This window comes from Argopecten irradians, chromosome 1 (assembly GCF_041381155.1).
Source record: "Argopecten irradians isolate NY chromosome 1, Ai_NY, whole genome shotgun sequence".
Lineage (NCBI taxonomy): Eukaryota > Metazoa > Mollusca > Bivalvia > Pectinida > Pectinidae > Argopecten > Argopecten irradians.
In genome coordinates, this window is record NC_091134.1 from 57,055,470 (window position 1) to 57,077,457 (window position 21,988).

Sequence of the window (21,988 nt, forward strand, 5' to 3'; positions counted from 1 at the left end):
GTTACACAGTAGTGGCAATTAATCTGTGGAGCCATACAAACAAATCAAATACATGTAGGCTGAAAATGCCCACCTTTTCTTTGACAAACACTTCAGGCATTATATACCAAAAACTCTCGACAGTTGGTGTTGTACGTTTCAGATTTCTTTGATGAATGACCTTAAAAAGTAAGTCAAGGTCACTTAAGTTGATAGCTCTTTATTCCGACATGCTACAAGATCAGCCAATATGAAGTCTCTACCCTCTTAATGCCTACTTATTCGAAAGAATTCGCTTAATGATTTAGCCTTTTTGACCCTGAATAATTGTCATTTGAACAAACTTTGTAGCCTTTCAGCCCAGCATGCTAAAAGCCAAATATCATATCTCTGAGACGCATTATTATTGACAAGAATTTATCTAAAGATTTTAGCCTATTTCCCCCGTGACCTTGAACGGTTGTCGAGGTCATTAATTTGAGAAAACTTTGTAGCCCTTCATTCTCGCATGGTACAGACCCAATATCAGTACCCAAGGCCTTTCTGTTATTGAGTTGTTTGAATGGAAAGTTTACAGTCGGCACACAACAGCAGACAAAGCATGATGACTATATGGTAGTCTTGAGAAGTTCAAGAGACAATACCAGTAGCATGCTTGGATGAGGGGATATAAAGTTCTTCAAATTTAAGGTCAATGATCAAAATCTAGGGGCCAATTAAGCCTGTGGCTTGTTTCGGTGAAGAACTTTATCCGTTCAAATGAATGACCTGGAATTCCACACGAAAGCTTTTATCACACAGTTTTTATCATCAGTTTTTAAGTTTTACCGGGGTACTCAAAACATAGAGCATGTAGAAAGCACCAGTATCAGTAGCAGGTCCATTGGGCACATGTTTTTTCCCCAGTAAGTGGGTCACTGATATTTTGATCTAATAGTTAAGCTAACATTAGACATTCTATATTCAGGCATTCTACCCAACCACTGACCTTGACATATAAAACATGCCTCTGATCACTAATATACACAATCTTTTGAAGGACAAACCAGTGACCTTAACCCTGATTGACCTTTTTGACATGACTAAAGCCAACTGCACCCAATCACTTACCGTTTTGATCTTTCAAAGGAAATCAAGTCTTGTTGACCTTTCCAAATGATTTTTGAAAGAAATTTTGACACAAGAAGAAAATTTAGTCTGATTGGTTTGCCTGAATTTGAATTATATGAAAAATCAAAGCTTCTTTTGATGAGAAAAGGTGATAACAAATCTAAAAAAAAAAGATTCAAAATTTTATTCACACAATTCAAATATAATATTTATTTTCTTGTTTACATAATATTGAAAATATTTACAAAACTGATCATGTTTCATTTGTTCACATAATTACTTTTCCTTTATCATTAACCTTGATAAAACATAAATTTTAAATAAATTTTCAGCAGAATTTAAGTCTCATCCTGTTTCTGCTTCAAACATTCAGACAAGCTTTCTCTCTCCACTTGCACAAATTCAGATCAGCACCTTGCAAGCACGTTTCATTTTAGTCCGCTAAACCTGCCTATATTATTAGGCTTTTTTTATTATTTTTTTTGCCTAATATATAGTCAGCTCGCCGTACCTCTTAAAAACGTAAAATCGGCGGTCATTACAAATGTGTGTAATAGAAGGGTCTCGGAAGTATTTTATTGTGCAAAGTTGTTTAATTTCATAAATGGGATGTAACATGGGGGCTGTGGAGTACATAAGATCCAAATGAATAGGTATGTGTACGTTTTCCCGGCATTGCATGGACGATATATTAGAAATATATCGCTGATGTAGCGTAGGCCAAATCTGTCCTACAATTTCACGTTTTTAAGAGGTACTGCGAGCTGACTATATATTAGGCAAAAAAAAAAAAAAAAAAAAAAAAAAGCCTAATAATATAGGCAGGTTTAGCGGACTAGTTTCATTTGCACATACTAATAATTGATTATGAACCAAACAATTCCATATTACAGTAAATCAACTTATATTTGTGTGATCAAAGTTCCCATATTTCACCAGCAATTAGAATTCGTGAAAAAGATTCTACTACAAGTAAATTATAGTGTTTTAAACACGAAATTAATTTTGTCGCAGAAATAAGTTGGTTTACAGTACAGTATAAAATGAATTGAATTACAAGTATATTATTTGCTGAGTTCCCCATTTTAAAACCTTTATCACAAAAACATCACATGCACATGATTTGTTTATAATGAGGTCCTATGATCTGAACACAAACCCTGTATGAAGTCCTTAGCAAGCATTCATAATTTGACAAAAAATGAAAAATTTAATGATGAAATATCCCTTGAAAGAAATGCGTGTCCAGTTTATTCATGTTCATTGTATCACTCCTCGAGTTCATATGCATGTCAACACTTGCATACATAATATTTTGACCAAAGTTTGGGATTCTATATAAAAACCCAATGGTATTAATATAAATATGTATACAATTAAGGGGAGAACAAACACATTGGCGAAGCATAGTCTTTGATCAGTTGATGATCTCATATGTCATATCATTGAATCTCCTTTCAGATTGATGAAAAACAAAACTCTGATCTGTATAACTTGACTACCACAGTAGCTGACTAGACAGATTCTTTTACAAAAAATCCAGATATGTATATGCATAGTGTTATATGTATTTGAAGATCAAATCATACCTGCAAAATAACTTAACTCAAGGTATCTACCGTATAATAAACATGATACAAGCTGGATTGGCCCTTATGAAAATTATGCAAAACACAGATAGTCATATATGTACAATAATTGTTTTTAACCAAATTACAATTATTATGTTTTTTTCAAAATAAAATCTTGTGAAAAATAAATATACATTTGAATCTTAAGAAATATGGCAGTAATATCAAATAGACAATTAATACGTATAGACATATTCCTTTCATACTTCTCCAACTATATCTATCACAAGTTTAAATCACTAGTCCATCTTTCAGTCTCATTTTGACATAGCTACAGCATACACTACATGTATTCCAGACACATGGCAGATTCCTTCCAATATAATCCCTACAGAATTACCAGAAGAGCTACTCATTCCACACGCTCTATTGCAAACCTTTCAGACAAGTATGTGGTAATTTTGCAAACATTTCAGACATGTATGTGGTTATTTTACAAACCTTTCAGACATGAATGTGGTAATTTTGGACCTTTTAGATCTTTTGCCAAACATAAAAAAAAAAAACATGCTGAAACATTGATATCAGAAACCTTGTTGTCCCCTATATTTTAACCAACATCTGGTGGTCAAGCTAAATGATTAGTTTGGAATGTAATAAAAGAAAGTTGATAAGACCCCCACCCCCAATAATGATCTTAGGTCCTTCCCATTCTTTGAGCTTTAAGGGTGAAGTATACTGTAAACCTAAAATGACTGTCACCTGTCGTGTATACCAGTCTGTGTCATTTATATTTATACAAGAAATTATATCCATTTCAAATATTAAAAATCCAAACCAATGTAAAAATTAATAATTCCTAATAAAACAAAAAGGAAAGTTCATGAATTCTTAGTTTCCTGATCTTGTATCTCCCTCAGAATCAGACATATCTGTTGAGTCAATGAATCCTTAGTTTACTAATGTTGAATCTCACTCTGAATCAGACATGTCCGTTAAGTCAATCAATCCTTAGTTTACTGATGTTGTAGTTCACTCTGAATCAGACATGTCTGTTAAGTCAATCAATCCTTAATTTACTAATGTTGTAGTTCACTGATTCAGACATGTCTGTTAAGTTGATGAATCCTTAGTTTACTAATGTTGTAGTTCACTCTGAATCAGACATGTCCGTTAAGTCAATCAATCCTTAATTTACTAATGTTGTAGTTCACTGATTCAGACATGTCTGTTAAGTTGATGAATCCTTAGTTTACTAATGTTGTAATTCTCTCTGAATCAGACATGTCCGTTAAGTCAATCTATCCTTAGTTTACTAATATCGTAGTTCACTCTGAATCAGACTTGTCTGTTAAGTTGATGAATCCTAAGTTTACTAATGTCATAGTTCACTCTGAATCAGACATGTCCATTAAGTCGATAAATACTTAGTTTACTGATGTCGTAATTCACTCTGAATCAGACATGTCCATTAAGTCGATAAATACTTAGTTTACTGATGTCGTAATTCACTCTGAATCAGACATGTCAGTTGAGTAATCGGAATCACTATCATCATCTTTATCCTTATCCTCCTCATCATCAGAAATGTCCCATTGTGGATGATCCTTCACTAACTTGGCTTCCTTCACGTCCAGCTACAACACAAAAATCATGGTCTTAATTTCAGTAAATCAAGATATAAGTGTTGTTTATATTTGATTCACAGGAAATCGGGGGACAAATCGAGGGAAAATAGGACAAATAGAGGGAAATTAGGACAAATAGAGGGAAAATACGACAAATCGAGGGAAAATTGGACAAACAGGGTACAGGATAACCAGGAAACAACCAGAGGGCGACCAAAGAACAACAAAACCAGAGGACGACAATATGCCAACTAAACCAGAGGATGACCAGAGAACAACAAAACTAAAGGACGACCAAAGAACACCAGTCGTAGACTTATGTTTCTGCTTAGTCAGAGGACAACTGATAGACAGTCAAAACAGCAAAGTTAAAGTCAAATACAATTATGTATGAAACTTACCCGTATTTTTTGCTGTTGATCAAAATCTAGATACGAGTCTGATCGTAGGATAACAAAGTATGTGTAGACACCAGGCTTTACAGGAGCTGAGAACTTTAACTGGATCTGTAATCATACAAAGAATCGGAATATTATGTATTACATGTACTAATTAATAGCTATAGTCAACACAGTTATTTCCCTTTGTCACATTCTTGAGAATAAAACCCTTCTCTTACAATTTTAATGTCTTGATTGTGTACATTCCCGAAAGGTGTTACTGAAGAAAAGGTGGCTTATAATGAGATTCAATAAAACCACAGTTTGTCAGTTCTTTAATACCTACCTCTTCCTTTTCTTTTAGTGTTTGGATTTGTACAGGTGCTGTTATCAACATATGACTCTTCTTGTCCCCAACATAGAGCCACCAACCTTCTTGTCTTTCCTGTCATAAAAAGGGCAAAAATATTGTCTTCTACTCTAAACTAAGAGACTTATAACACACTTTATTTCTTCCAATTTTATCAATTTTACCAATAATAATGATCTGTAGCAAACCAATTCAACAAGTTACCTGAATACTATTTTCTAAATGATATTAAACTAAAGAGCAGACATTTTCCTTAATAATGCTTTTAGCAATAACTGCTGAGTATGTGATAGTAACAGAATCATTCTGGTACTGAAGTAAAAGCAGAGAATACAATCCAATAATAACTTCTTTTCTCAGGTATACTAATTAGTCTTTTTAGTATCATAGAAATATAATTCTCAATAAAGTGCTACTACCATTAAACAGCAGAGAAAATGATTCCTCAATAAATTTAAAGTTTGAAACAGCTGAGAAGAGGAATTCTTTATAAACTACATTAACCGTACTTACATCAGAAAAGTAAGGACAGTGGACTGGGTGGCTTTCTTTGATTTTTGTATCTAGTGTTGTTTCCATTTTGGCTTCTTCCTGATATTTTTTCCATTGCTCATCATCATCCTCCTCACCTACTGCACCATTCTTGTCTTGGTCATTGACTTTATCAACAATTTTGGTGTTCTCCTCTTCTGAATCATTTCCTCCCTCGTCAGATTCTGCCTCGCTATTGTCGTTATCTTCCTCTTTTTTATGTACATCTGTTTCTGTTCCACCAACTGTCGCCACAGCCGTAGAGTTCTATGGGAGTAGATTGATCTATTGAATTCTATGTTTTGTCACTATCAAAATTATTTCTCCTCTGAATCATATGCATTTCTTTTGAACTCAAATAACAGATTGGAGTGATATATGGACAGCAGTGGGATATTACTGAATACTCTTACAATCCATTGGCTGATGCTGATAATACATTGATATTTAAATAATACAATTGCTCACACAAACACATTGGAAAGAAGCCAAAACAGATGATAGTATACCGTAAAACAATAGCTGACATTGTTACAAGAAATATACTGGGTTTGCCAATTAACCAATTGCTGAAATTGTTACAAGAAATATACTGGGTAAGACAATTGACCAATGACTGACATTGTTACAAGAAGCAATGACTACTGGTCAGCGACCAATTTTCGCCAAATACCAATTCTCACCATCGCAAGTGTATTTGTATAATTACACATGAATTTGCAAGCAATAGTTTTTGAAAACCTGCACGGTAGCGTCTTCTATCAGATTATGACTTTATTTATGAAAATTCGTGTGTAACCATGTATACACATGAAATGGCGAGAATTGATCACTAGCCAGTAACAATCTATTGCAACTATTCAATGACTGACATTGTTACAAAATACCTACTTATGAATGATTAACATACCTGTTTATTTGATTCCTTCTCAGCAGCAGCAGCCTTCCAGTTGTAAGCTTGTTTAGGGGCCTTTTTCTTCTTTACAACCTTTTTATTTTTCTGCTGTTTTTTCGCTGCTGTTTTTTGTGGCTGCTGAGTTTGCTGTTGATTTTTGAGAGAATCTACAGGCTCCTGTTATAGGTAAAATACTATGTATTATGTGACAGTTTAGAACAGACAGAGATTGTGACAAATTAATGTGACTTATTATAAACAAGACACACTTTGTCTATGGCTATCTATTCATAGTTTAGATTGTCTTTATCAATTATAAACTAATTATTCTATCTGTACTGTTCTAACAGGAAAAATAAATGTATATCTTAATGACCTCACATTTTCATTTTTTATGTAAAAATTCTATTCCTCACCAATTCTGTCTCTTCAGTTTTTGTATTGTCATCTGCTGCTTCCTGATCCATGTGTGAGAACTCAATGCCATCTCTCTCAAACAAAACCTCCATGTTCTCTCGGTTGAGCACTACTGTTACCGTGACGATAGAGCCAGCTGTAATTGTTGAATCCTCATCATCTAGAACTGGAATTTGGAATGAAAGCATGTTTAAATACCATTTCCTCCAGGTTTTTCTGTATAAAGTCATTTTCTGTTAAACCTGATTCACTACTTCTATAGTACAACACTTGTACCTATTACTAGACCTTTAACCATGATTCCTGTATAAATACACAAAACAAGTGATGGTATCCATGGTGTATAAAGAATACACTCCTGTTTTGATGTGCACAATTTGGGATATTTCTATACCTACCCTCTGATCTGACCTCCATTGTGACGTAAGGCATAGACGCACACACATTGATGATATCTCTATATTCTTCATTACCAAGGTTACGGAATAACAATCTTCGGTCCTCCTCTTTCATCGCTATCAGATCAGTAATCCTTTGGATATGTCTCTGTGACAAAAATGTACATATTTGAATGTCTTCTTTATATAATTTTATGAATGGATCTAAAGAGTGTTTTTGTATTTTGTATCAATAAGGCCAGCCATCAGAACATGTACTGTGTCTCTTTAATACCGGATTATATAAAGCTCACCTTTTTAGTGTTGAAATGTTTCAGCATGTCCTGGCCTATGTGAGGGAGCTGTAGAAGAGGACTTGACCTCTCATTTAGACCCTGAATCACCATCTGGGATACCTTCATACAGTTCTCCACAGTCTCCAGACGAGGCATGTGTGCCACAGCTGGCAAACAAATCATCAAACGTATAAACAATTCACATCTTGTACACAAAATCTCCATATACAACTGAAGGTATACTTAATTTACCAATAATTTCATTGCATACACAAATTTTATGACATAATAAAATTATTAAAGATAGGAAAATATGTACTTGGTGCTCAAAAGTACTAGCGAAAAAAACAAGCATACAACAACTGCAGTTAGCACAATAAGAATTTTAATAGTTAACCCTTTTTCACATGCAAACTAGTAGACTGCATCACCAGGCTTCCATGAGGAAAGTATACAATGTTCAACACGAACATTGTTGCAACATCTGTCAAGTGTATGCACCATCTCAATGGCACTTTTTGAAGTTTTCAGTCTGGATTGATAATACGTTTTTAAAGTTGGATTTATTTACTTTCATGTTTATTTTTGAGAAATGTTTTGGTAATAAAGTTGCTTCAAAATGAATCAAACTACACAGTGATGCTATCATTTCCAAATATTATTCGATATGAGGACTTCAAAAATTATTAAAAACATTTACAGGTCAGAAAATGGTTGATTTTCTCTGTCGGAAATACTCAAAATATTGCCGATTTTTTATAACTTTTAGAAAAAAATTTGCACAAATTACTTGAAATATCGTAAACAAACTAATATTTATCTGTATCATGGCTCAGTCAATATATTTGCTCTGAAAAACACTGTTATTTCTGCTTTGTCCATGCCGGTTCACGACCCGTTCACCGCTACTTTCACTTTCTATCGTTCCGAGTAGTGTGTTTGTTGTGGGATGTTTGTACATTATTTGCCGTTGAAAAATGCACGAAAATAACCTATCAACTTTAAATGAAGTATATTAAAGGTTTATTGAAGTTTTGACAACAAGTTTCTAACAAAATTATCAACACTCACGGCTGTAAACTCGCCAGTCCATTCCAACACGGCGTCAGGTAATGGCGATAGCACAGAACCTCGCCGTTATTCATGACCGTCAGGTTTTCGATCGGTCAAATTGAATAAAACATCGTCTAAATCATTGTCAGATTATAGGCTTTTAGGTCTGTGATATTTAAATATCATGACATTGTACTTATAATTACAAATATCTGCCGTGATATCAACAACAGAAGCCATGATGGCGTCCCCAGTAACATGAGTGAAGCAGTGAAAACATGTGTGATTTTCTCGGTTAATTTATTCAGAGTTTTATATAGTTACACTGTGCCGATTTTTGATTGGTTAGAAATTTGGTCACGTCTATAATTAGATTGTAAAGTCTGAACACAGGTGGAGCTTTTATCACCTCATACGAAGCTAGCAAAACATTGATGGTCAAAATGGCGTCCAGAGTCGCTTGCATTGAGATCGTGTACGGGCGTCCAGAGGCGCTTCATTGAGATGGTGCAGGTGTGTCCAAAGTCGCTTACATGGGGCAAGGGGTAAAGGCGTCCAAAGGCGCTTACATGTGGTAAAGGGTTAATTAACCTTTCTGTCTAATACTCAATGATTGAATGCAAGATTTTTCAACTTTTAAAATACTGTCTGCTTTATCAATAATAATTATGAATTACATTCATTCAAAAGAAATATTCAAAAGCTAGATCTACTACATTATACATCGTTTAGCATTTCCCTACAATGTAAGAATATTCTTACCATTACGAGCTGCCCCAGCCACAAGTTGAGCTGTGATGTTAATCATCTCATTGATGAGACAGGGACATTTGCCGATTACAAATTGTTTATCTGGAAATCAACAAATTATACTGTTAAACAGTACACATGTACAACTCAATCCTATCAGATCCAAAATCATGACCCATATTTATAAATCTAATCATCTTTAGATACACACTTTTTGTCCGGACTGACAGGCTTTAATGTTACACATGATATCAACAAGAGGCCCAGAGGGCCTGTATCGCTCACCTGGTTTGTAATGCCAAGTAATGTTCTCAATACAAGTTCATTGTTTCTTTTCTGAAGGAATTTGAATATTTACCTCTAATTCCCCTATTGGGCCCCACTCTTTCTGCTCCAGGGGGTCAAAGCCAAAATCTATATGAATTCTGTTAACCCCAAGGATGTTTCTGGCCAAATTTGGTTACAATCCATGCAGAACTCTAGGACAAGTAGTGATTTTTAGGATTTACCTCTATTTCCCCAATTGGGCCCTGCCCCTCCTGCCCCCAGGGGGGGTCAGAGCCAAAATCTATACAAGTTTTGTTTCCCTTCCCCAAAGAATGTTTGTGGCCAAATTTGGTTACAATCAATGCAGAACTGTAGGACAGGTAGCAATTTATAGGATTTACCTCTATTTCCCCTATTGGGCCCGCCCCTCCTACCCCCGTGGGGTCAGAGCAAAATTTATATACAAGTTCTGTTCCCCTTCCCCAAAGGATGTTTCTAGCCAAATTTGGTTGCAATCCATGCAGAACTCTAGGACAAGTAGCGATTTATAGGACTTGCCTCTTTTACCCCTATTGGGCCCCGCCCCTCCTGCCCCAGGGGGGTCAGGGTCACCATTTATGCAAAATCTGATCCCCTTCCCATAAGGAAGTTTCTGGCCAAATTGGGTTGCAATCCATGCAGAACTCTAGGACAAGTAGCGATTTATAGGATTTACCTCTATTACCCCTATTGGGCCCCGCCCCTCCTGCCCCATGAGGGTCAGGGTCACCATTTATGCAAAATCTGATCCCATTCCCCTAAGGAAGTTTCTGGCCAAATTTGGTTGCAATCCATGCAGAACTCTAGGACAAGTAGCTATTTATATGATTTACCTCTATTACCCCTATTGGGCCCCGCCCCTCCTGCCCCATGGGGGTCAGGGTCACCATTTAAGCAAAATCTGATCCCCTTCCCCTAAGGAAGTTTCTGGCCAAAGTTGGTTGCAATCCATGCAGAACTCTAGGACAAGTAGCGATTTATAGGATTTACCTCTATTACCCCTATTGGGCCCCGCCCCTCCTGCCCCAGGGGGGTCAGGGTCACCATTTATGCAAAATCTTATCCTCTTCCCCTTAGGAAGTCTCTGGCCAAATTTGGTTGCAATCCATGCAGAACTCTAGGACAAGTAGCGATTTATAGGATTTACCTCTATTACCCCTATTGGGCCCCGCCCCTCCTGCCCCAGGGGGGTCAGGGTCACCATTTATGCAAAATCTGATCCCCTTCCCCTAAGGAAGTTTCTGGCCAAATTTGGTTGCAATCCATGCAGAACTCTAGGACAAGTAGCGATTTATAGGATTTACCTCTATTACCCCTATTGGGCCCCGCCCCTCCTGCCCCATGAGGGTCAGGGTCACCATTTATGCAAAATCTGATCCCCTTCCCCTAAGGAAGTTTCTGGCCAAATTTGGTTGCAATCCATGCAGAACTCTAGGACAAGTAGCGATTTATAGGATTTACCTCTATTACCCCTATTGGGACCCGCCCCTCCTGTCCCAGGGGGGTCAGGGTCACCATTTATGCAAAATCTGATCCCCTTCCCCTAAGGAAGTTTCTGGCCAAATTTGGTTGCAATCCATGCAGAACTCTAGGACAAGTAGCGATTTAAAAAAAATGTTGACGGACGGACGACGGACGACGGACGATGGACGCCGCGCCATGGCAAAAGCTCACCGGCCCTTCGGGCCAGGTGAGCTAAAAATTACTTTAGAATTTCACAATGATTTATATAACATTACTCTACACGTTCAGGATCTTACCCTCTCACATGATTTTGAGTTTTAAAGGATTTCAATTTCAATTTAAGCAGTATCAACCAGAGAGACAGAAGCACAACTACAAGATACTAGATAGAACAACGAACAGGTGGGGCTAACCTTGCTCTAGAGTAGAAGACTGCAGGTCGAGACGGTTGAAGTGGGCATGCAGAAGAGCCCTTGCTTTGACACTGTATGGAAAACACAGAGGTTTCTCCTTATTCTTCTCATCAAGGTGTGGTAATCTTTTGATAAGCTGTAATGAGAATTTATGATAACGACACATTAAAAAAGATGGTTTCATTTTGATGCACATTTTTAGAGCTTAATTTTACAGCAACTCTCGAAATCTTTCTATTCTAAGAATGCTGGTCTGAAAGTCTTAGGTTTTGCAACGTTGTTAATTACAGTGTACTGATATTCTGATGTATATACCTTGGGGAATTCTAGTACACTTACCTGAGGTACCTCTTCATTGTCACTTGGATGTTCTATCACCTCCTTATTGTGAAATTTGTCAAATTCAAAAGATGCTCCTAATACCATAACACATCCTGTGGAGATAATTTCAGATAAAGCATAATAAATCAATGGTACTGTTTAACTAAAGTAGATTCCTTTAACTCATTCACCCCTGAAGACATACTTAAGCTCTTCTAAATCAAAGACTAGACCAGCCCATTATGAAATTCAGGGGTGAAGGAGTTAAAACTACTGGTAGATATGTTTTCATTTATATTGCAAGACCATTTGGGCCATAGTAGTTTGCTCATGTAATGAAGACAGACCTGGCTTTTTATGCTGTTTTCAGACGAGTCATGACAAAGACTTCCAAGACTTAAGATCTCTAAGTCTTTCACAAGCAATAATTTAAATACTATAAACCACCTTTCTTTTGCGTGCAATTTACTTGTTTATTCTTGGAAATCAATATCATTTATATTGATTGAAAATTTCATTCAAATTTTAAATTTGTGAATGTTAATCTTCACAAACTTGCCTTCACGAAGAAATCGTAAAAATAATAGTTGCCAAAGAAAGTTAGTTAACCGTAACTGTTACTGTGGTAACTTTTTATAAAGGTAAATGTCCCAATAATTACCAGAACATTCTATTACTTGTGCATGGCATTATGTTACCTGCTTCAGAAATGATTTGTTTTTTGATGCAGTGAAACAGCATTCTTAGGTACGCTCGGCGAGCCTGTGCACATCAAAACAATGAAACCACTCCGCGATAAAAATTAAAAGTTGTTTTGTTCATTTCACGTAATACTTGATGGTATGAAAAAATAAAACCCCAATATTCAAAACCACAGACATAGAATTTGTACATACGTATACACCATGGATGGAGTGTTTTAAGTGTTCAGTTGGGACTCAATGATATTTGTATTACTCCGAGAACACAAACAACGCATGTAATTCATGAAAATAATCGATTATGATAATCAAACGTTAGGAAGGTAACAGCAAAGAAAGTTCTTATGACGCTTATAAAGTTTTTTGTGTTGGTTGTATTGACGAACTATATCTGAGATATTATTGCGCAGTAAAAGTTAATAGTTTTGAGTATGTGCCTCCTCCCTTGATCTGTCACTTGGAGTTCTGTCTTTTGTTTATCGACAACTGCGGTATATTGAAAGGGAAAAAATACCAATCTATCAACATAAACTTACAAAATATAATGATAATATAGATCTATTTATGTATGAGCAACTTAAAGTGACAAATGAACTTATATTGCCGTGTAATGTGCGGTAGCCTTATGAAGACTTGCTAAAGTCCGATGTATTGTATGAAGTTTTTCTTGATGATAGCGTTCTTATGAATTCAAAATAAATTTGACTGTTATAAGTAACCAAATAATGTACCCTTTACTTGACAAACGTATATGGCCATGTTTTATTATAAGTCAAAAGTCGGCAAAGCAAAACTCATGATAAATGTTCTGCACGATAATATCTCGCCAACCAGTTACTGTTAACTTAGGCTTACGAAGACTTGCTAAAGTCCGATACATTACATGAAGTGTTCTTGATGTTAACGGCTAGCGTTCTTGTGAATTTAAAAGAAATCAGAGTGATATAGTAATGAAATAATGTACCTTTTATTTGGCAAAAGTATCTGGCCATGATTTATTAGTCAAAAGTCGTCAAAGCAACCCATGTTCGTTTTCTAAAAAATCCGGAAATGGTAATATTTCTAATGTTATATTTTTCCGAAAATATTCTTCAATGTTACTGTCAGTAAGAGGATATTAAGATACGAAAATGTTTACTTATTATTTTTTTGCCTTTGAAGAGACATTGATGAAATTGATAATTTAGCAATTAATAAAGAATTATAAAAAAAATGATACACAGATTCTGAACGGTTTCATTGGTGTTGAAATCGTTATTTCAAAAATAATTTAGAAATGAAATTTATTACAGTTATTTCAGGATAATAAATTATTCAACTTATTGTTCTTGAAAAACTTCAAATATCATAAAATAAATATGGTATATCGTTATTTTTTTTATAAAACTCCGAAATTCAACATTGCACACTTATGTATAGTTTACTAAATTATATATTTAAATGAAAAACCAATTTCTTTATTCCTTTGTTTGAGTCCTTCATTCACAGCATATTGGCACTTTGATTATTTGAAAGCAGTTTGACAAAACTGATTGAACTTGTTAGAAATCGGAACTTTTCTGATGTTGTTTTCTGATTTAGTTCTATTTACGAGGCATGGTCTTACGTTTAAGCATCATATTGGGGGCCTTCTGGAAGAAGAAATAGTACAGTCGGGTTGTGTCGAGTAACACCTGATCCTTGCTGAACTTGATAGAGCGGTACCACCAAATACCCTGCAAACAGAAGTACAATTTAAACTTTCTTGTCAAATTGATTTTATTTCAACTTTCTTCAAGAGTCTTCAGTCTCAAAAAACATGTTTCTGTTCTTGACAAATTTCTCAACCAAAAGACAGGAAAAAGTGTAAATCTTCAGTGAAGAGTCTTAAAAAATAATCTTTCAAAAATGTTACTGCAAAACAAAAATTATATTTCATGAAAGTCAAATCTCAAAACTTACCACAACTACAGGTAGGATGATCATAAATATTAAACCATATGCAGCCAAGACCTGAAATACAAATACAGATGCCAATGAAATATAATGTTATAGTCTGGAAGCAACCCATTTTCCCCATTCAATTTCATTATCTAAATACATTCTTACCTTATTATCTAAAAAATTAAGAGGCCAAAGACTTGAATGGAGAATATATTTGACAAACCAGGTATATCATTTTGCTAATATATTTCTAATATGACTGTTTAGTCATACTTGGAGTTGTACATGAAGTTCAGATTCCTCGCTAAAGGTTTTCAAAAATTTCATTTTCAATTAATCAAAAGAGAAATAACAGTTACATATACTCTTCAGTTTATTGCCATCCATACACAACATACTATACCCATACATGCCATATTTTTCTAGGGATGGTAAGGGAGATTGATAACCATTTTAAGAGATTTTGGTCTCAAATAAGGGAGGTATACGTGCGACATATATGAATAAATTAAATATCTGTTTTTTTTTAAGATGAAATTCTTTGCAAAATAAACACAAACACATAACTTCATGTTCTATAACAATTTTGCATCATTTAGGTATCATTTTTCACATTGCATTTGCTTTCTTTGCTTTTTGGAATACAGTCAGAGTGTAGCTGAAACAGTCTGCATTCATATTGAATTTTACTGAAATATTTAGGAATGTGTGGTTTTGCAAAAGTAGTCACATCCCTATATATACACCAAGTTCTGGAGCAGTTTTAGTGTTCAAAATATTAGACTGGGCTTTTTAATATATCTTCACAATAACGGATAATTAACTTAGATAAAGTTCTTTAATTTACAAGCGCAAAATAAAAAAAAAACCCAGAGAATTGTTACAGTAGTATTCAGAACGTAATTTAATCTGAGAGAGAAAACAAAGTTAATTTCTTTTTAATTTGATTTATTTAAATTCAGTAACTAATGATAATTTTTCATTATTAATATATTTTTTCTTAAAATAAATTCACACAGAAATTCTAAAAAAAAAATAATACCTTTTCCATTTTTAAAAACGTGGTTATTAGGAAATCCGGAAATTCTATAAAATCCGGATCCTCTATTACAATTACCCAAAATGGCGGCCATTATGATTGCAAAGTTTGTGACATCCATCAGATATAGATAGGCCTATTTAACATTTAAAACGTGAGTAAATCATTTACAGTTGTAAGCAGTATTTGTTTTGTAGTAATGCTCACTAGCTGTAGTCATACAATTTATTGAAAGGCCAGCTGATTGTTTTCTAGGCGGCCGATCGGCTGCTTGACTTCAGTTTACGTAATACACAGATGTGAGTGAAAGTGACACCACAAATAAGCCAAGGTGGAAATAGCCCAAGGCTGATAATTAGGGCCACTGTGGTGTTGGTCAGGGAGTGGTTACTCTCCTGCTAAAATTAACCTAGCATGTACACAAATATGGCAGCGAAAATAAAACGGAGGGGTTTACAGAATACGGGAATTTAGACTCTCTTCCCGGGAGACAATAAAAGGCTTCTAAAATACAGGAGGCTTTGTCTCACGCCGGGAGGTATTGCATGTATGTATACCTACATGGATGTATATTAAAGACACAGACAGTCTCTTTTTCCTTCATACACAAATAGATTTTAGAAGAACTTACCAACATTGAATTCTCTCTCTCTACAATCCATTTTGGCAACGCAATACCAAACCTCACCACTATAAAAAACAATGTTAAACTAGATTTAATAATATAGTACAACATTTATATCATAATTAGTATTGTCTTTAATTTTCACCAGGTATATCAAGGTTTATTACTAAATCTGACAAAATGTCTTGATAATCCAATTTTTATTAAGAGAAGAGCAATAAATCTTTAAATCATGTGATGTCATAACGGCTTCAAATTTACAATACAATAACTTTAGAACACAATGTAATGACTTTGTATGATGATAATAAGTTCAGACTACAAACCTCCAGGTCCATCAGGGTTTCCATGTTTTTCCCAATTTTCCTTTGTATCTTCATCTGTCAACCTGTAATTTGTGAAACAAAAGTTTTACATTTTCAATATTCATGTACTGAAAAAGAACTTTAAAAACTACAAAACACTTCAGGCATCTTGACAGCTTTTAAACTAAATCATAAAGAAAACAATATTTTATGAAACATTAAACAAGTACCGATAAACAATTTCATTTAAACATAAAACAAGATAATTCATGTAATGTCTAGACATACAAGATTTAGTGGATTTGCCTGACACACGAACCTTCCAATACATTGAATTAAAATTTTACGGCGCAACATCATATCATTAAAATCAAAGCTTTCCTTAGACTGTTTAAGCATTTGGCCATTTTCACTGAAACTAGAAATATGTGAAAGACATAAAGTAACTGCATCTCTAAACATCAAAATGGTACAGATAGATGGGGAAAATATATTATGTCCCTTGATTTCTTGGCAGAAACATAATACATACATTACTTTCACTGCTTTGCCTATATTTACAGAAATCAAAGTGTTACTTACGCTGCATAAGCTTTGGCTATTTTCATGAACTTTTTAGGATCACCAGTCTCCTTGTCAGGATGGTACTTCAAGCTCATAGCACGATATGCTTTCTTAATTTCTTTATCTGATGCACCCTAAACATTAAAACAGATTATTTGTTAAGTAATAATATAAACATTATTACACATTGTAACAATAGCATTTTAGTGTAAAGTCTGTTGTTCGATTGACCCTGAAAATAGAAACAAGTTGAACATTCTTCACTTGAATTCCAAGACTGTGTGTGTTTGATTTGATGTTTCTTGTTGGTCTGGGACCAAAATTATTGCTATACTCAACTTCAAGTACCTGAATACCAGGATTAATTGAAGAGGGAAATCACCAACAACAAATTGCTGTAAACTCAAACAGAATTAGTAGCAATAATTTTGCTATTAATCGGCAATTGAAAGATTAAATTGATGTAAAAATGTAGTGTGTACTAAAAGAACCAAATTTAAATTAGTTACCACAAAAATAATATGGTTTACAGCAGATTGTAAAGTGAGGCGTCAGAGGTAGCTTAACTTCTTGCTAACACTATTTAACAAAAGCATCAGTGACATTACAAAGAGTACTTACTCTATCTATACCAAGTTCTACATATGGGTCATATTCCACATAGTCCATTTGGATCTTTGACACTTTGTATGCCAAAGCAATCAAAATTACCCAGCTGATAATGAGTCCAAATTTTCTGTAAATGAAATTAAAACAATCAATCATTCACTTTTGTTTTGCATAGTAACAAACATCTCCCTTGAATTGAATCTTGAATGAAAATGAAACTATCATTTTTGTTTTGTATAGTAACATATAAAGTTATAACAAACATCTCATTTGAATTGAATCTTGAATGAAAATGAAACTATCATTTTGTTTTGTATAGTAACATATAAAGTTATCACAAACATCTCCCTTGAATCCTGAATGAAAATGAAACAATCATTTTTGTTTTGCATAATAACATGTAAAGTTACAACAAACATCTGCCTTGACTCCTGATCACTATGCTACACAATAAAACTTACACAGCTGTGTTCCGGGTCTGGTCCCACTTGGAGTTGGCCTTCAGTCGGTTTTTCTTTAACTGACATGCTTCACAGTTACAACCTTTTCTCTTGTCTTTTTCAGGTTCTGTTGAACAAAAGATCAGACATCAAATCAAATGAGAATAAGATAGAGAAACAGATCAATTATATATGTGCTTGATTTTTCTGATAATCAGATTGTGGTGTCATCATCCAAATAAGAATTGTTTTCTATAATCAGAAATAAAGACATTGTTTTTGTCATGGTATATTACGTTAAAAGTAAGTAAAAGAGAAGAAATGGTTCTTGTAATTCTGTAATTAAAATTACAGTGAAATTCTGATGGATGATTGAGTTTTCAGTAACAGGTACAATAAAAAGGTACAGTACATAATTTATCATTATAAATAATATTAACTAAGCACCATACATGGACAAATTCACATAAAATATATGTTTTTGTGATACATAAATATACCAGGTAGATAAAGTAGAATGACTTTGTGTTAAGTCTCCAAATTTACAAAATACCTAATAACACATTTATGTTTCAAAACAATTATAACAAGAGATCCCAGAGGGATCTTGGCGCCCACCAAATAATGATCTTTGCCTGACAATGGAAAGATGGATCTTTTCTCTACTTTTCAAACTTTTACTACATACTACATGTGAAATTTGAGAAAGACCCTTTCAGTACTTTCTGAGATATATATAGCAGTAACAAACAATTATCAAAACCCAAGATGGCTACCTGTTGGCCATATTGTTCACCGATCGGTCTGAAAATACAAAATGCACTACTAGACCCCTAGGGGAACCTGCACGTGAATTTGAGACAGATCTCTTCAGCACTTTCTGACAAATAGCGGTAACAAACTTTAATTATCATAATCCAAAATGGCGGCCTGTCGGCCATCTTGTTCACTGATCGTTCCCATAATGCAATATATAACTAAGGCCCAAGGGGAACCAACATAGGAAATTTGAGAATGATCCCTTTCAGACTTTTTGAGAAATAGTGATAACAAAATTAAACTATCAATATCCAAGATGGCTGCCTAGCCTTGTTGACCGATTGGTCCCAAAATACAATATGCTCAACTTCGGACCTAGGGGAACCTACATATGAAATTAGAGAATGATCCCTTCAGGACTTTCTGAGAAATAGTGATAACAAACTTTCACTACCAAAATCTCCACGGACAAAAAGCTATTTGAATAGCGCACCATCTGATGATGGTTGGCTAATAAAGTTGATTTGATTTGACCTACTGCTGACCTCAGTGTATTGATTTTAAATTTAATAATTTTTTTACAAAAAAAAAACTTAAATCACTATTTTACTGCTTTAGATCTGAATGTTCCACGTTTTATGGGAAACCAGGAAGTGACCTTTGACCTCCTATAACATAGATAGCTACAGGCAATTCCTTACAGAACCATCACCACCAAGTGTCATTGACAGATATACACAGTACCTCGATCTATTAATCTATTATACATATATAGCAGTACTGTTGATAGCCCTCTAGCTATCACTGATTGTTATCAACTTAAAGAATTACTTGGTGTTACATCAAAGTAAGGAAGAAAAATATAACATTAGCTGTTTACCGGTGTAACTTCTAAAGATTAAGAAAATTAAAACAATTATTGCAATACAACTTTATAGCTTTCAATAGTATGATAATGTAAAAAATGTAAATAATGAAAATGTACTTCTTTTAGAGATTATTTTATTTTAGCACTTTTTGCTCTACCTTTGGAGTGTATTTTTGGTCATGAACCATCAAATTGCACTAATTTATATATCTGCCCTAATTAATTATAATTCATACTTTTTCACATTTGTGCTAAAATTTGATAATGCTAAAATAATAACCTTTACAGTATCTCGTCCATTAATGAGTAGAAAAAGACAAACTGATATTAAAGAAGAATTAATACAAAAGATTACAGAGGCTACATTTGAAATACAATGTATATAAAGTGTCTGCATTAATTTTTCATTGTCAATATAGTGCTCATCTTAACTTACCTTGGGCGTAACATCCTAAATCACTATAGCCATATAGGCGTGAAACACAATCTTGCAGTATTACACAGAATGAAAACTGTTACCATGACAACTTTACATATTATGCTTGGCCCAATTATCACCCACCAGCTGCATGGTATAGAAGAAAAACTGATTGGATGTGTTAACATAGATCAAACAGTTAATGTTAAAATATACATGATTATACCATATATATGATACAAAAAAAAATATTGGTTTCACTTTTTGTTTAGCTTCTAACATTAACATTATAGTAATTCAAAGATAGCCACAGCAGTATGCTAAGTTCACTGCTTTTTTGTATTTTGTTGTTTATATTTAACGACTTATCACAGCTGACCATCATGGTGTAAAAGGATTGGCTTGTAAATAGTGTTAAAAACAGTCTCCGTTACTCAGTAGACAATATGGTTTCTTTAGCTCAGTCAGAAGACTGGTAGAGCTGTAGTTTCTTTAGCCAGAGATCAGGACACAGACCAATTTCTGTTTGTCGGTTGGGGCACTCATCAACAGCCAACCAACATAAATATGTATTTTCTCTGTACTTCTACCAACATAACTATAATAAGTTTAACAACGTTTTAACTCAACATGAAATAATCTTCGCATTATACATCATGAAACCATAATACACGCTTAAATAGCCTCCTTATGACAGAAAGAGGCCCTAATACTAAATAGTATCACTAACTTACCAGTGAAAATAGCAGTTATGTTATTTTTCTCATTTAATTTCAAATAGATTTAACAGATTCATTCTTATTCATGTACCTGCTACCAAAAAGTAAAGTATCATGTTAAAGGACGCGTTGGCAAATTTTAATCCTCATTCTGTTTTATATGTTGATTAATCAAAATATGTGTTGCTAGAATTTTCTAAATAATTATAGAAACATATGGATGATGAACTCACAAGTTTTTAACAATTAGCAATGACAACAACTGAACTAGATTTACATGCCATACACACGAGGCATCGGGCTATATTTAAATTATCGTATATATGTATCAGTATTTAATAACAAAAAAATCACGAGAAAATCTTGGGTGATAGCATGGTACTGCTGTGTCCATACATATTTGTCTAAATTCAGGGGGAATTCCCATTGTAAATTTTTCCATATTGACAGTCAGAAATTTACTTACCAGTTTTCTTATCGGAAGGCCAGAAGTAGTAGGCGGTTGTTGGTACTAGCCATAAACTCCAGAATGATAAAAGAAAATAGAAAAAGGTCCCTCCTTCTTCGTCGTACTCAAATTGCATACCCGCCATCCTGAAACGCTAGTCGGTACCTCAATGAACAACGTCACCTCTCCAATAACCGGAAGTAACTTTGATGTATTGAGTGGCACTACTAAAGTGTGAATAATAACGCGTTGAACCGAGTTGACAGGAACTATAAGCTAACTAGGTATTTTATATTTTGATGATATTATCAAAATAATTGTTCATTGATCCGTATAAAAGTGAGTTGAAATGCATAATAACAACTTATGTTTAGAAAAAAAATCTCTTAATGCGAAAACATGATGAGACATCTCAGCGGGAGTACTACCGCAAGGAACGATAACTTTAAGGTAGATTTTTGTGGTTCCGGTCAGTTCCGGAGATATTAAGATTTTAGTAGTTCCCGGTTATCTTGTGGTGCCGCGGGGTTCAAAACTCGTTGGGTTTTTCGGTCGTCACATTTTATTTGCCTAGTAAGTGTTATTGCTCCTTAAACAGAAAACAAATTCGTTGAATGGGGCTAGTGTGTAAGTTATCCAAATTTTGTTTAAAAAAAGTATGATTTTCATATAAAACATGTATATTGTTACATAATCATGAAATTCATGT

At 34.4% G+C, this 21,988-nt stretch overlaps 1 protein-coding gene across 1 annotated transcript; it reads right to left on the reverse strand.

The window, feature by feature from the left end:
• Positions 1–1,258: 1,258 nt before the first annotated feature.
• Positions 1,259–21,493, reverse strand: LOC138334790 (translocation protein SEC63 homolog). Its single transcript, XM_069283522.1, has 19 exons — positions 21,298–21,493; positions 18,089–18,194; positions 17,640–17,754; positions 17,037–17,152; positions 16,476–16,537; positions 16,156–16,214; positions 14,504–14,554; positions 14,169–14,277; positions 11,880–11,974; positions 11,541–11,676; positions 9,370–9,459; positions 7,573–7,721; positions 7,280–7,427; positions 6,881–7,047; positions 6,480–6,641; positions 5,552–5,836; positions 5,015–5,113; positions 4,690–4,794; positions 1,259–4,297 (listed from the first exon to the last, which is right to left on the reverse strand). Exons 1-19 carry the CDS (start codon positions 21,422–21,424, stop codon positions 4,169–4,171), a joined length of 2,310 nt encoding a protein of 769 aa, XP_069139623.1. The 5' UTR covers positions 21,425–21,493; the 3' UTR covers positions 1,259–4,168.
• Positions 21,494–21,988: the final 495 nt, after the last annotated feature.

Bases quoted from the DNA above. Each gene is read 5' to 3' on its own strand.
- LOC138334790 (XM_069283522.1), bottom strand. From the start codon at position 21,424: ATGGCGGGTATGCAATTTGAGTACGACGAAGAAGGAGGGACCTTTTTC. The intron at 17,755-18,088 runs GTAAGTTTTATT...TTTCATTTACAG, and splicing joins CAGACCCGGAACACAGCTGT to AAAATTTGGACTCATTATCA. The intron at 7,428-7,572 runs GTGAGCTTTATA...TTTTTGTCACAG, and splicing joins AACATTTCAACACTAAAAAG to AGACATATCCAAAGGATTAC.